At 38.1% G+C, this 16,459-nt stretch overlaps 1 protein-coding gene across 1 annotated transcript; it reads left to right on the top strand.

The window, feature by feature from the left end:
- Nucleotides 1-1,396: 1,396 nt before the first annotated feature.
- On the top strand, nt 1,397-14,168 carry LOC103782360 (oxidation resistance protein 1-like; the record flags this gene model as incomplete). The annotated part of the gene is made up of 4 exons (XM_008950129.1): nt 1,397-1,462; nt 9,709-9,789; nt 13,183-13,308; nt 14,016-14,168. Coding segments are annotated over exons 1-4 (426 nt in total), but the record flags the coding sequence as incomplete, so codon positions are not given.
- Between the last annotated feature and the right edge of the window lie 2,291 nt (nt 14,169-16,459).

The following is a 16,459-nucleotide window of genomic DNA, read 5'->3' as shown; positions in this document are numbered from 1 at the left end:
GGCAAGGCTGTAGCTTGTATTTTATTTTTATATTGATTGTAATTGTCTCATTTGAAACAGTTTTAATGTTGTCTATTTTTTGTTATATTTTTACTTCAGTATTAACTTGCTTTAAAAAAAGAATAAATGGGCATGTCATTTATAGTGTGAGTCTTACACGCTATGACTGCGGATGTAGTGTGTTATTGTACGTTTGAGTTCCCAACTTTTAATGTCCTAGTGATAAAAATGTTGTTACTCACCACCTTAGTTCTCATAATTTAGAACAAACTGATTTTTTGAGTTACCAGCTCCTGAGAAAGGTTTTGCTGCAAAGGAAAAGGTTTATCCCTCCGCATTAGGTGGGTCTGGATACCAAGGAGGGGTGACGTGCTCCGGGGCACAGGCCGCCGCGCAGCTGAGCGCACGTTCTGCTGCCGCCTTTCCCTGCTTGGGCGTCCGGGCTCCTCGCTGGCAGTGTACCAGCAGGAGGGAGAGAGGTTTTCATGTTGTTGTGGTGCTGCCTGCTGCTGCCCTGCCCTATTTAATACTTTGACCCAGGACTCAGAGCACTGGGTGGTTTGGGGGGAGGGGGAGGGAGCCTTCAAGTGCTATTAGAAGGAAATTCTTAAACAGTTGCTGTGGATATTACTGTCACACATGCCTGTTTAAATAAACATCCTTTCATTAAAAAGAAAAAATAATCAAATCGTTATTCCAAAAATACATTGTTGCTGGGACTAGCATTTAACCAATGCAGCAAGTGTAGCTTATAGACAAAAAGATTCATTTTCTTCTTGTAGTTTACAAAACTGAAAATGCTGCAAGGCTAACAGTTCCTGAATGCTTTAAAACCTTTTTTTAAAACTAATCGTTTCTTTAAAAACTTCACTGACCCCTTTTTTTAACTGGTTCTGCACTCTTAAGAGATGACAACTGTGCATAAACCTTGTCAGCTAGCATAAGTAAGACAAAATATTATTTTTATATTGAGTGCAAATTTTCTACCATTAGAATTCGTTTATGAACAGTTACAGTGTAACAGAATACTGCAAGCAGTTCTTGAGGATTTTTTTTTTTTTATCAGTATTGTGTAAGAAAAATTAAGTTGTCCTGTGTCTTTAAATATTTTAGCCTTTTTAACAAACTACTGCTCTGCAACCACACTTGAATAGAGGAAACCTTTCTTCTTCTGTACCGTCATCATAGGCGATACATCCCCCCTCCTGAACACTCGTTCATTTGTTCCCAGCCATGTCAGTCAAGTGTGTGCGTCTGGCAAACTATCCTGTCACTATCGCGGGGCTCTGCCTCTGCCTGGAACTGACAGCAGGTACAGAGAATGCTTTCAAACAGCCTTGAATGATTTTATTATTTTGTTTCTTTTTTTTAATCTCATTTTATTTTTAGAAGGGAAATGTCTCGTCTCTGGTATGAGAAGAAGGGAAGAAAGCATCAGCCAGTTAATCATAAATATGCTCTGGTAATTTTCAGTGTAGTGTGTTCATTTCTGTTACTGCATTCTTGTAATGTTGTGGTGCAGAGACAGTTTCTGAAGTTTAAATTCTGAATGGGTGAACAGGATGCGAAGTCACAAATGATCATTACTTGTATGTGCATAACCTAATTGCTGGTATCCATTTGCATTAGATAAGAAAAGCTACTTTGAGTACTAAGGGGCTGAGCAGTTCCAGATTGGTTTGGTGTTTTTCTCACCCCTTTTGGACTAATGTATTTTTTCAACAAAAATGTGGTTTATAGCTAAGTGCCATGAACCGTAGTTTGCATCGGCATTTAATTAGAAAAGTAAATCTCCCATTGTTTGTACTTTCTGAGAAGTCATTCAGCCATATGAAATTCTGATAATATTTCTAAATTGATAAAGATGAGCAAGCTGTAATCCCAGTCTCACATTTATAGTGAAGGTGGGAACAATACCACTGTTTTTACAGTTTATGAGATTTATGAAATTAACTGTGGTGGTTTTTTTTGGTGTTTTTTTTTCTGCAAAAAGATGTAAATTTGTATTAGTATGTAAAGGAAATGGTTCTCGTGGAGACTTGCAAATCAATTACATCTTGGGGGTGGGGAGGAAGTGTTCTTGACAATATACTTGTGCTTTTACCAGCTGGTAGGCCTAGAAGATGTTTTTCATTCAGACTCTGCCTGTGGCAGGGGTTTTACTATCTTTAGGATTTACAGATCTCTGGGGATTGGTGTACACTTCTTTAAAGGTGATGCTGACTTTGTTTTTTATGCTGATCTTTATTTGTAGGCAGGTTACTCGCATAATATGAAATTGTCACGTGGCAACAACTGTTTCTGTAAATATGTGATCCTAACTAACAAAATGGTTTTGAAATAATAGGCTTTTAATTTTCTGCTGTGGCAGTGGAATGTAGACTGGCGGTGTAATTTCTAAATTAACTCCCACATAATTTGAGCATACCTTGTAGCAACAGTAAAAGGTTCCTGAAGTTTACCAAGAACTTGTTCTTTAATACATATCTATTTATATAGAAATATCTTAGCCAGCTAATTAAAAAAGCAGTAGTATCCCACGTTAGAATTATTTCCCTTAGAACCAATGCTACCTTTTATCCAGAGCTGAACTATGCTAATAAAAGCAATAGTTACCAGCTCTTAAGCAGAGGTTGAACTCAAGATGACTATATGAGAATCTTCTTTGATGTGAGAGAAGTAGAGAACAGGTTATTTTAATGTGTAAACAAGTCAGAAAAAAAAAAGGATATATAAGTACGTACAGACAAGAATATTTTTGGAATGTTGCTGTATCAACTAGACGTGCTCCATCCTTGAAGTTATGTGGAGTTTTTTTTTGTTTACCTCAATAAATGGTCATAAAGCCAATGTGCAAGTGGAGCTATCATACAGAAAAGAGTGAAGGAGTATTGGTACTATTATTTTTGTCTTATACAAGGCAGTGAGAAGCAGAGTCTGGCAGCATATTTGAAGTACAGGTTTTTGACTAAATGTTTCATTAGTGGTTGTTCTGAAATGTGGATGAAAACCCATCTGACATGAAATAATATAATTGCTGTACCAAGTGGAGTGTTAAAACAAGAATGCTTGCTTGAAGCAACTAGGTTGCCCTGGATTATTTGCCTGAAAGATCTTTGTTATTTTTGTGGTGACAGAGTGGATCTGTGCTGAGCATTATAAGGGTTCAATACTTTCCCAGGACAAGAGATCAAAGTTTTGGTGAATAACCAATGCAGTATGCCCCACTTCAAAAAGTCAGTAAAGTTGGCTTCCCTCTTCATTTAAGGAAATCAATTTGGTGTTTATTGTGTCTCTTTATTGTACTGCAACACAAGACATGCCAGTTAAGAGATGCCAGTCTTCCTGTCAGAGTGCTTTAGACAAGATACCAGACAATGCAGGAGAGCAAATGGTGGATTGCCTTTCTTGGGAATGCTTGGCAGATTGTTTTGCAGAGCTTCCGTGGGCAGCATAGCCACAGGGGGCACAACCAATGAAAACTTACCTTTGGCTTTAATTTTCTTCAGACATGATGCTAAGGGCCTTAAAGTGATATTGGTTTTAATACCTCGATTTGAGACTCGCAACACTTGTGAGGTTCTTGATTTATTGGTTAACTGTAGTTGGTAAGCTAATGGCTGCAGTTCTTGAGCTGTTGCAGAGATATAGTAGGAGAGGCTCACATTGGTAGATGAGAATTTAGTACTTCATCCCCATGGATGTCAGAGCTGCAAGGTTTCATCAATCCCTGCAAGGTTGCATCAGTCTGATAATATTTTTAAAGCTTTCCATACTGTTTTTGTTTTAGAGAAATAGCATGAACTGATAATCTGAGTCTCTTTAAAAATAAAAAAAAAAAACAACACATTTTCTTACACAGACTGCTAAGCGTTGGAAACTTTCCTGGATAGCAGATATTTGCCATACCTGCTTCTGTAAATAATCAGGGGGGTTGTGCACCATACCTTGACTAGATCGTCTATTTAATTATTAGCTGTTGTATTGTTTACATTTTTAGTAATTGTGGAATATTAGACCTCACTAGAAATACAGTCAGAGTACAATAGCAGATGAACATTCAAAAAGGTTCCTTATAAGTTGAAAGAAAACAAACAAGTAGTAGAGGTTTGTGTTTTGCCTTGTATGTTTTTAATGGTCTGTGCAATCTGAGGTTGATCCTTGGTTGAAACTTTTTCTGATAAAAATAAGAGACAAACATTCCCATCCTGGGCAGTCTTTCAGTTACCTATTTGTAAGCAGCATGTTTCACACTTTCTCTTCATACCTGAGTGTGTCTCAGCATGTCATTATCAGGCTGAGATCAGGCTGAGTGCTCAGACTGCCTTCTCCTGGAGTGGCAGCTTGAGGTTGAGCACCAGGTGCTGTAGTTTCGGCACCTGAACCTCTGGTTTCTCTTCTTGCTAGTGCTGAAGCCTCTTTAAGTTGGTTTGCAAGAGGGTTGCATTTTATTGGTAATACTGCTATAGATCTTTTTTTCTTTGGACAAAATGAGTTGTTACCTCACCTTCCTCTTCAGAGAAAGTAATTTTCATAAATCTAATTCTTAGGTCTTCACACAAACATCCTGAACTTTATTTAATATTTGCCCATGTTGAATTTAGTTCTCTTGCTGGCATTATCATATCTGTCAAACAAGTGATTTCTCATAACTTGAAAAAACTTGTACTGAGTCTAGAAACTTCTATAGCAACACTTTATGCTGCATGCTTTGATTGCTTTCTTCTCAAGTTCATTTATTAATTCTGGTTATGGCAGATATTTTAATTTATCTTCAGTGTATGTTAGTTGGCACAGTGGGCTTAGAACACTTGGAGGCAGATACTAAACAGTCCATCTTGCAAAGCTGTGGGGACAGTACTGGTCACAGGGAGAATGTTGCTGTCATGTAACGTACTGGGCTGTTCTGCCACTGCTTTGGAAAACACGCTGGTGTGCAGAACAGTTCTGAGACAGCCTCTTAAAGGTGCTGACAGACAGACACACAGCGCCAGCCACTTCAGGGCACTGCTGTGATTCTCCAGTCCCTCTGCTCTGCTTCAAATGCCCAGCTCTTGTACCTTCCCTTCCTTGTCACCAGTGGAGTGACAGCGAGCTGAATTGGCTGAAAGCAACAGAAGACAGAAAATTGTTAACTTGGCAGCCACACTCATTAGAAATTAATCAAATTCAAAACAAATTAGTCTCAGGGTGTTTTTCAGAATGATACCTTTTAACTGTTTATCTGATATGGTCCTAAGCCATCATATTTAATGGAGAAGACTGCTTCTTTAATATTGCTTTCTCTTTAAGCAATGTCTAACATTTTTTTTGGTAGCAATACTGAAGAATTTAATCTTGCTTTTCAGATATTTAAATTTGTCTGAAAAACAAAGTCATTGTTCACTCTTAAAATATTAATAATGGCATTCATTCTATAAATGGACTCTTTATTTTCACTGGAAGATATTTACAACCTTTAAAAAAGTTTTGATCCTTTCTTCCTCTTCCTTATTTACTGAGCGATTGCAGATGGACTGATATTTTGAAGTAACCCTGTAAATGGCCTGATAAAATTACACTGGAATGTGTTTTTTCAATTTAACATCCTGGAACTTTAAAGGTGAACCCTTTTTTTTTTTTTTTTTTTTGACTCTCAATAAATGATGTTAATGAAGCTTGCAGCTCATCTGTTTTTACAGAGGTGTATTAAGATTCGAAGTAAAATTACCCGGCTTTCATTCTGTTCCTTAGTATTTGGGGTTTTATTTCATATTCACAGTTCAATGTAAGTTATCTATACCCTCCTAATGAAGAGATCCACTTAGACCGTTACACTTTCTCCATTCTTATCTTTCAGAAGCACTGTTCAGCTCTGATAAGACCTTTCCTTTCTGTAAGGAGGCAGTTTCATCTACTTCTTAGCTGGAAGGTTAGCTGTACTTGATGTGAGGGCAACAGTTACACCACCCTATTAGCAAATGTGCATTAAGTGCCTGTGCTGGTCACTCATTACTTTGTTAAACTGGCAGAGGAACTGGTGTAAGCAGTTTTCATGTTTTACACGTGAAAGGGCTAATGTGTCACCCTCTCTATGGCAAACTGTCCTTCATGGACATTCAAACAATTGTAACTGTGTTTCCATGTATATTAGTGAAGGACAAAAAAAATTCTGTATTAGGAATTTTGATCTCTTGTTTTGCTTGCTGTGTACACCAGCATAGCTTGCAAGAGTTAGGTACTCTGACATACTTTCAGAAAAACAAGGTTTACAAAAATGAGTTTTACCAAAAGAAGAATCTCTTGATTGGCTGAATCGTTGGCATGCAAGCACTCAGTTTGACTTGCTGCATTAAATATTAAATATGTTCTGTGTTCTGCTAAGTGGTTAACTCACACATACATGCTGTAGAGGGTCAAGCTGAAAGGCAGATTAACCACAGGAGGTTTAGTAGGTTTTCTCTCTTCCTGCTTTCTTTTGGAAGTAGAAAGTAACTGAAGAGAGAACAGAAGGTCCTTCAAGAATGCTTCCTGATCTTCTAAATGTGTCTTTGGGTATCAAGGAAACTGTGCTGATGTGGCACAGTGAAGAGAGTAACAGTAAAAAAAGCACATAGCAAATTCATATAGGTAGGCTTGCAATTTAATTCTGGGCAGAATACATAGATCACCACAACTTGGGGCGATCTGGCAGTTTCTGGGTAAGGACTTGGACTGTGTTGGAATTTCAAAACCTTTGTTGTATATGTTAAGGACTTAAATTTAAGAACTTGTCCGTGGTGACTTGGGACCTTGCTTATTCAAACTTTGAAAACCTCCAAGGACAGAAATTCTGCAGCCTCCCAGAGAAGCGTGTTCCAGTCATTAAGCATGGATAACATCAACTTTTTGAGCCCAAGGTCCAACTTGTATTTCAGCCTTGTTCTTCACACTTGATACATAACCGATTTGATTGCAAGGCTTTTTACTATAGGACAGGGTTAAAAGCCAATAAATGGCATCCACTGCTTCCTGCCCCAAACTGAAAGAATTTTATTACAAAGAAACATTCTGTCCTGAAAAACACAATCTAGTATGATGCATACTAAACTGCCCTTGTCTTTGTGAATGAAAGAGCTTACTTTCCAGGTATTTCTAATACCATGGAAAAAACTAATGAAGTTCTGTATTTAAGAATGAAGGTTCAAAGTGGGATAAAGTAGGAAGTAGCTTCTAGAATAATTAGGAGAACAGACAGCTGACACAGGTGTAGGAGAGAGGGAAGAAAATTGCTGGTTTATTTGGCTTGGTGAAATAGAATAGAGGATTAGTATCACAACAAGGAAAGAAAATGAAGAAATCTTCATGGAAAAGGAAACAGTATAAGCAAACTATGGACTAAACCAGGTTCTAAGACAGAATAAACTTCTAACTAAGGATTCTACTAACATTTCATCCTTCTTGGGCCTTGCAGGGACAAAATGCTAGCTTTTTGCAGGCTACATCTCAATCAATTCCTGGATGAAGTTGGAGAATGTGGTTGCTAGTAGGCTTAGATGAAACTAAGGTAAAACGTCATGATGAAATGAGCTACAGAATCCTGATGTACATAATTTTGTCCACTGCAAAGCAAAAATAAAGTATGTTGACCTAAACTAAGTATTTTATAGAATGTCAGGAGCAGTAGCTGAATTATTGAGGTACCTTAATGTACTCATTTAAAGCCTGTTTCAGTGATGAGTTGTTAACCTTGAGACAGTTTGTCTTGTTGTTTACTCACAGAATTTTAGTATGGACTGTATGCTTGAAGTAAGTACTGGGTTTGAGTGGACTGTGTACTTAAAGTAGGCACTGGGTTTGACAGGGTGGATTCCTTGCCCTTAATCTTCCTGTTGATAGTGTGACGTTCTGTGACATGCTGTTTACAGTGTTTACCATTGCATACCAATGGTCTGCCACTGTGCCAGCTTTTGTTTGCAAGCCAGATGCAAAGATGTGATGTGATGGTGTGCAACAGGTTCAGGGTGCCAAGGGGCTATTCCTGTGTACAAACTTGGATAAGTATCCATGCTTCTTTCAGGTAAGAAATTTAACTACATACCTTGTGCCTACTGTTCTGAGGATGCAGACACCCCCGTGGCACATGAGAAAGGCTTGATAAGCAGTTCCCAGGTGCAGGATGATGATAGTGTCCTTGACAGGTCAAAGGCAAGGTGGCGTTGCCTAAAAAAATTTGCCTACCTTCCTGTTTGTGAAACAGCAACTATGTAATGGTGTTGGGATGATGAGGACTTTTTTTTTTTTTTTTTTTTTTGGCAAGAATCTCCTGAAGTAACCATACATTTGTGGCCCATTTTAAGCTAACTACTCCCTCTCATGTGGTAAGGGCTAAGCTTAAAGAAGCAACAAGGCTTACAGGGTCCTCACCTGATTGCTTTCCAGGATTACGTTCCTAAGGTGCTGGTGTGAACAATGTAATTTTCAATGAACTGTCGTAGCAAACAAAAGGATAAAACTACACTGTCACTTCTGTACTTGAGTGGAATACTGTTACAGCTTTGCATAGGGCTGCTTGACTGAGAATGCACAAAACAATACAATTTACAGCAATTATCTTGATAATTATTAAGAGAACTGTGGAAAACGGTGGAAATAAATTGAGTGCTAGTAATTACTGATTATTCAGTAATAAAACCAGATGTCACAAGTATTCCTTTTTCCTTGCCTTGCAGTTGCATGGGGTAGAGTGAACCATCGCTGCTCAAGAGCCAGTCATGCGTGACTGTGGGCTCTGTACTCAGGACAGTGGCGAGTATCTGGCCAAACTCCTTGTAGTAGGGGCAGGTAGATGGGGAGCTTCTGGACTTGTGGTTATCTTCTTTGCACTGTGGTAGGCTCTAGAAGTTTTTAATACACTCTTACTACATGGGACATCCATATAATCTCTCCACCAGCTGTTTTAAGATGCTTTCATAAAAATGATGATTTTGAGTCATTCTCAAAATCACATTATTTGCTGTAGTTACATCAAAATGACTGTTTTAGTCCTTTAGCCAGCTTGTTGCACCAGAGCAGCATGTTCTAGAGCTTTCTGGCTAAAGGCTTTCTGGCTGTACACCTGCTGCCAAAGTGGAGGTGCCATTTGGAGGGAGTGTGTTGACAGATAAGCAGCTCCTGAATCTTTGGAGGTGAATAGAAAGTACAGTATAAAGATATTGTGAGGTGGTATTGGGGCATTTTTAAACTTTTTAGTCTTGTTACCTTGTCTTTAACTGTACCTTTACTCTGTCAGATAGAGGAGTCAGAACCTACTGGGAAGCCTGAGGTTTGCTTCTAGTCTTAATCCAGGAAAGCAAACCAGATTCACATTAAGTGTAAAGAGTGTTTGAGAGAACTTTGGACTGCAGAGTATGGGTTAAGGCACGCAACTCAGATTGACTTCTAATTTAGCATCCTGATACTGGTGACTTTATGCGCTCCTATATCAGTTCTGTGTTCATCCTAGAGCAGTGAGTTACGTCTGACTGCTAGTGTCATTAGTGTTTAATTTGTGATTTTGCTGTGTCTACTCATGGGTCTAAAATCACCTATGTGCACATTGTCCTTGCAGAAACAAACATCTTTTAGCACTTCTTGTTTGTTTGTTACCATCACACATTTCCCTTCATTACTTCTCTCCGCTTTTTTTCTTACCTTTTTACTTCTTTTCAACTGTCAGTGGAATTATTGTCTTCCTGTCTCCATATTCAGGTAGTGTCAGTGGCTGAGTATCACCGCAGGATCGATGCTCTAAATAGTGAAGAACTGCGCACACTCTGCAGACGTCTCCAGGTGCCCTCTTCCGTAGTTTAAACCCCACCTCAAGATACTTAAACATCTTTCTTTGTAGTGTCTTTGATCACGGCAAGTCCCACATTCAGTGGGTTTGTCTTGTCTACAGCACTACAAGGATCCAGCAGAAAATTCCTTTGTTTTGGATGTATTTAATTGTGCGATGCTTTGATGGAATCCATAATTGTATGATGGACTTAATACTTCCAACCTTTTCAAACAGGAATTTTCTGTTTAGAATTTAAAAATTTGTTCTCATTACTGCTTGATTTGGAGTGATGTGCTTTAGCTTCCACTCTAGACTGGTGTGTTGTTAGATAGATGCTTGCCTAAAAAGAATGCAAACCAGGCGAAGAATCCAAAACCTTGTTGCATGAGTGTTTAATTTTATATAGGAATCTTTAATCAAGAGTCTCACAGTGCTTGGCAAGTATGAAGTTTCACAACTTCTGTGGAGCAGGTAAGTATTTTTCCCATTTGGCAAGCAGGTAACTGAGGCAGTTCAACAAAGCTAAGGTCATACACATGGAGCTGGTAATGAACTGTCTGTTCCAAAACTGTTACTCAAAAAACAGTACTTTGATTTGGATTTTTAAAAGTTTACTAATACAGACTTAAACTGATACTTGCATTCTCTTTAGGTGTTTCTTAGTTCTTTGACAATTATAACATTGTTTGCTGCTGTGTACATCATACGTAACTTACTCACTGAAAGTATAGCTTAGAACTTGGAAGTATTGAGTGTTTTGTTTTCCTGCAGTATTTGGCTGCTGCAGCTGTAAAAAGTTTCAGGTTTTGGTTGTTTTTTTTTTTTTTCCTTGAATTATTACTTTATTCACCTGTTATTTCTTTTATTTCTGTTTAATAATTGGTAATAAATTGCTATAGAACACTTTGTAAGTAGTATGGTTACAGAAGTCAGTAATGAGCATGAACCCAAAAGCTGTAGTTTTACTTCTATGGAAGAATTAGACATTTCGGGGGGGGTGGGGGGTGGGGGGGTGGAAATCATTCTCACTTGAGAGCAAGACAGTTCTGTTTCTAGTGAGTGGTGGTGGAGAATCCTTGTATTAATATCATGGAAGAGCTCTTTCCAAATATTTTTCACCTGGAATGCCCAAACTCAAGGTTTAGGCTGACTTGAAACATCCTGTGTGGTGGGCCAAAGCCTATAAACTCTATCTGAATTTATGGCTCTGAGCCCTTTTAAGTGTCAGTGGTGTAGACTTGGTAGCAGTTATTAACCCCAGAAGCACCTGGAATCTGATAGCAAGTGAGCCTGCTCTGTCAAAGTTTAGCAGGAAATAAATTTGCAAGTTTTGAAGCAAACTGGTTTTTGACAAACAGATACCTTTGAACAGACACATCTTTGCTGCTACAAAGCAGTGTTCTTCCTAGAAAAAGTTGCTTTACTGTAATAATAATAATTTTAAAAAGGAAAAAAAAATCCAACTACCATCAACAAAAAAAGTCAAGAAATAACAACTCCACCAGCACCACTTCAATCCAGATTATTCGTGTTTTATGTGGTGCACTCTAATCAGAATTGAAGAATAACAAAGGCAGTATGCTTTTCACTGTATACATGAGTGATGCTGAACTCTTATGGAGGAGAAGCAGTAGGATATGATGGGTGAAAGACATTTAAGGTGGAAAAGAGATGGACTACCAAATAACACTTTTGTAGATCACAGTCTATAATGCAACCTATAGGTTATCTTTTTGTACCTAAAGTTCTGTGGGTAGATGAATATATTTTTTTGTTGTTGCAGTGAGGAAATTGGTGCATAGTTTTACGGTGGAAATGCTTATCACCTTCCACTGAAAAATGGAACGCTTGAGCTTTTTGCTTGCTTTATGCTTTCTTCAAGCACACCTTTTTTTGATTTAAGAATTAATATTGTAATTGTTGTATGGATATACTTGGATACGTTAACTTGATAAGCCTATTTTTAAGTAATATGAGTTTGTGTTAGTAACGTTGCAAAGTTCTTGAGGAAGAGAGAAGGGTTATCCTATTTGTTTTCTCAGGTAGCTCTATTTATTTAAATAGCCTTATCTGTATTTCAGTGTTTTCTGTTATTTGGCTTTTCTTTTGTTAACTAAGAAAGCTCTCTTCACAAAAGCTCTTCACAAAAACTTGGCAAAGTTTTTTATGGTGGTATGTGAAATACCAGAGTTGTGTCCTGTATGTTTAGAGTATGAGGTACATGGTGAACACTGGTTATTATTTTGGAGATGACAAGTGGTTTTGGCAGGTATTTTGTTGAAATTCTCAGGATTCAGGCTTTGAATAATTCAGACAGTCTGACTTTCAGTGAAACTTGGTTCAGGCTGATCTCAGGTGCACTCATTCTTGTTGTGATTTTTTTTTTTTTTCCTTCAGTGTATCTCAGCATTTTAATAAGCCTTGCTGCAGTGGCTTAAGTTACTAACTTCCTTCAGTTTGTCCTACTCCTCTGTCAGATTTCGCTATCACCGTGCAAGTTTTAACTCTCTCTGCAGCAAGATTAATAGAAGGAAACCTGTTTGGGTCTCAGCTAGTCTAGCTCTCGATGTGGCACTTCAGCTGGAAAGTGCCAGCGAATGTGGACTGGGGTAAGAAGCTGTCCTGAACTGTATCTGATAGAGTGTGGCCTTCTGCAGCCACCTTCACTATACAGTGATCTGTAACAGCTCAACAGAGTAAATATATGGGGCAGTTAAACTAGTACAGGATCTTCATGCGCAGTGCATCTTTTCCAGACCCCAAAGCTTGCCGTGCAGCATAAATATTACTGCTGCTTTCCCCTCTCCACCCTCTCAATTCTTTCTTCCTTGATTCCCATAAGTACTTGAGCAGATCAGCTTATGGAGCAGCAATATTCCTAGGGCTCCATTCAGATGCTTTACTCAAAATGCTTGACAGCAGTCTTTCCACATATCTACTGCATATCTGAAAACTTTCACAAGTACTCTGAAAAAATATTGATTAAGAAACTACTGAGAAGTGTCCATGTTGAAGCTCTAGTCCCTTTCCTGTCTGGTTTTTAATTACATTTAATATAAGTGCTATGTTAGTATTAAAATGCAAGCACTGTGTAAGCTGAACTGTGAAAAGCATTTGAAGTCCTCTAGCTGTATATGAGGACTCTTTGTTTTGGGTTGTTTTAGCATAAAACCATAGCTTTCTTCTGAGTAGGTGTCTGTATAATTTATTGTTACTGTATAGTTGAGTACCAGCTTGCTATTGGAAGCAGTGGAAATCTTGGTCAGATCAAATCTAATGGATTTCTTAACTTTTGAAGGAGTTGCATAACTAAATCGGTAACTGCATGATTTCTAAACCTGCAAAATTTATCTTCGCTGCTAATAGAATTTCAAATACTTATTTTCTTGGTGTTCTTTTTCTAGATAACGACAAGAGAAGATAGCAATTCAAAGCAGGCACCAAATATCAAAACAGACCTGGAGCCTGAAGCATTCCGGCCAAATCTGAGCGATCCCAGTGAATTACTACAGCCAGAGCAAATTGAAAAGGTATTAATTTATAGATGTTGTTTTTTAGTATTGTACATTAATGGATCACACATGCTAGGACCACAGTGTAAAACACACCAGAAGGAGGACTTCGTATTATTGTAAATGCTTAAGCACAACATAATTCGTAGCTAAAATGTTGCTTTTTTTTTTATTTTAACTTTCAATATGCCTTGTGTCTTTGCCCTTATTTCATTTTTCCTTGAAAACAGCTTGGCTTTCACTGCAGTTCATACTGTCCAGTCTGAAGTCACCTCATTAAGTGTGTTTATTGAAGGTTTAGATCAAGGATGATTGTATACAAAGGAGCACAAGGGCAAGGGTCCTTTACCCTTCAGCTTGTTCCTGGTTGACTTGAGCCACCTAGTTCCCCAGTCCTGAGATGCAGTGTTGTTATGCAAGAATAACCCTATGGTCTTATGTCTTTAGATGAATCTTTTAGAGACCTTACCAAATGCATGTTCTTCAGTTGGTAAATCATTGATCCCAGGTCACTAGTAGACCTAGGAAAAGAAACCTACTTAAGAGACCAGGGGTAGAAAATACACGTGTGAAACTTTAGGGTTGTTCTGAGCTTTGAAACTAGCTTTTAAGGACACTTGTAGTACTTCAGAAGAACATAATCGGATTTTATTTCTATGTAACATAATCTTTAAAATACTGAAAAAATATATTACGTAAGAGGCTTGTTGTTATCTTGTTAACAGCTCACAAAATCTCTTCCACCACGGACCATTGGATATCCATGGACTCTTGTCTACAGTACTGCAAAGCATGGCATGAGCCTGAAGACTTTGTATCGAAGTATGCTGGGATTAGACACTCCTGTGCTGCTGGTTATCAAGGACAGTGATGGACAGGTAGGAGGATGTTTGTATGGAGGTGGAGGACCCATTGTGAAGAAATGTTTGAGAAGTATCAAGGAAGAGCTGGCATTTCAGTCCATCATGAGAGATAAAATTGTGTGTATCAAGCTGGTCCTCCCTTGTTATGTAGAGGCTTTTAAAAACAGTTTCACTGCCAAGCAGTCCTCTTATGTAGCACGTTTCTAGGAAATACTTTAATGATACAAGTTCACTGTCACAATGCATGAGACGCATAATACCCAACTGTGAAAATTTTCTAATACTCTTTTTTTAATGTACTTGAAGCACAAGACTTATAGTCTCTAAAAATTTCTGATTCCAGAAGACCTTGTTGAGTTGGAATGTCATTGTCATTTGTGGCCTATGCTTCTTGATATGTTGTGTGGCTGCAGCCAACATCTCTCCCCTGTTCAAGGGCCGTGGGATCTCCGCTGCATAGAAGATCTTTGTTCCTTGAGTCTCTGTAGTTGTGCTCTATTCTCCTTTGACTGGGGTATGAATTCCAGAAGTTGGATCACATCTCACCGTTTGAATAGCAAATGTCCTCTCTTGAATATTCTATTAAGAGGTGAACATTACAGGCAGCATGAGATTGATTCTTTCTTTCTGAAACTTCTATGCTCCCTTGTGGAAGCAAGTTACTGCTGTCACTAAGAACTGACAGAACCACTGCAAAATCTGAAAAACAAACAAACAAAAAAAACACCCAACGTTTATTTCATTTGTCTGTCTCATTTTGGTAACCATTGTTTTATTTTCAGGAAGCACGGGCTCATATCACTCACCTCATATCATTCAGGGGGTCTGAAAACTGTAAATGAAGGGTACGTTTACTAATTCAAATCACAACTAGTTTGTTACTTCCGTTTCTTGCCTCAAGGGATCCCCTTTTAAGAAAAATGCCTTCTAAATCTCTGCTACTTGAACACTTTTTCCCAAAATTTCTTGAAAAGGGAGCTTTTTTTCATTTACTTACTAATCTTGAAGATAAACTATTCAGTAGACTTGAGATGTCTCAACAGACCCGTCAGCCTCTTCAAGTGTACTTTGGTAAATTCCGTTCTCTTGATTCCCTTACTGGCTTCTCAAGATTAATTTGTAAGATATCTACTTCCTAGTACTTGATTATCTGGCACAGAAAGAAAACGTCTCTGATAGGGCTGTCTTGCCACCAGCATGTACTATTGTTTTGTCACCGAAAAAACTCTAATGACCTTCTGTGTAAGAATATCTCAACTTGCATGTTCCAGAAGCATCATGGTTGCCCAACCAAAACAAGGAATTTGTAGACATGTCATGATTTTTTGTGAAGCAAACAATGACAGATCTCGACTTAGAGGCTGATGCCCAGGATCATGTATGAAGTTATTGCTTGGACTTTTGTGTCAAGTAGCCAAAGAAATTCTTTCACATATCTTAGGTTCTACAGGAGAGAGGTGAAATCTTTGTCTTCAGTGAGCAACATACACTGCAGAAGGAAAGGTTCAGCCAAATTTTATGTGCTCAGAGCTTCATCAGTGTAGTGAGAGTGGTGTTTTCAGTAGTTCTGTCTCTCAAGCTGTTAATGAGAAATGCCATTGCATTTGACAACAGAAAACTAATTTTATACTATCTGCGCATTCGAAACCTGTGGAAATTCAGTGTAGAGTCCTTCTCGTCTCAATGCAAGGATCTATAATCATGAAAAGCAAGACAATGGTAGCCTACTATGCCCTTTGGTCATAGTTGGGTCATCCATTTTTTAAAGAAGCGATTGATTTTTTGAAAGCAGTTAATTTATCTTTAATAGCTTGAAGCTTCCTGGCAAACAGTCCTATAGAACTGCTTCTGTGACTGAAAAAGAATCAGTACTTTCTTATAGGAGAGTGTATCCAGAAATACTATTTATACTCTTCCAGAATGTTTTGCAAGAGACCAGGTGTTTTCATATTTTGTGTTGCAAGATCGCTGCCTATTTTCCAAGCTATCTGATTCACAGAAGACCTGCAGAACTCAAGCAATAGACAGAATAGATTACAGCAATTATACATTCTTTCTGACTCTTTCACCTTTAATTTTTAACCTTAGCAATTAAAGTTAGGGGAACAGGTAGTAAAGATCAGGTGAAAATGAAATAGTGTCTTGAAATTCAAAATCCGTTGTTGCAAAAAATATGCATAATGTCAGGGTTGGAGTTAGTTGTTATCCTCATTTAATTTTTGTGCTTTTTCCCACCCTGTGTTGTTGCTTGCACTTTGTCATCTATCGTACTAGAATTGAGATGGACTTCTCTGATTTTTTAATGA

Source organism: Merops nubicus, unplaced genomic scaffold (genome assembly GCF_000691845.1).
Source record: "Merops nubicus isolate BGI_N331 unplaced genomic scaffold, ASM69184v1 Scaffold44011, whole genome shotgun sequence".
In the NCBI taxonomy this organism is placed as follows: Eukaryota; Metazoa; Chordata; class Aves; order Coraciiformes; family Meropidae; genus Merops; species Merops nubicus.
This window is presented reverse-complemented; position numbering and strand designations above follow the sequence as displayed.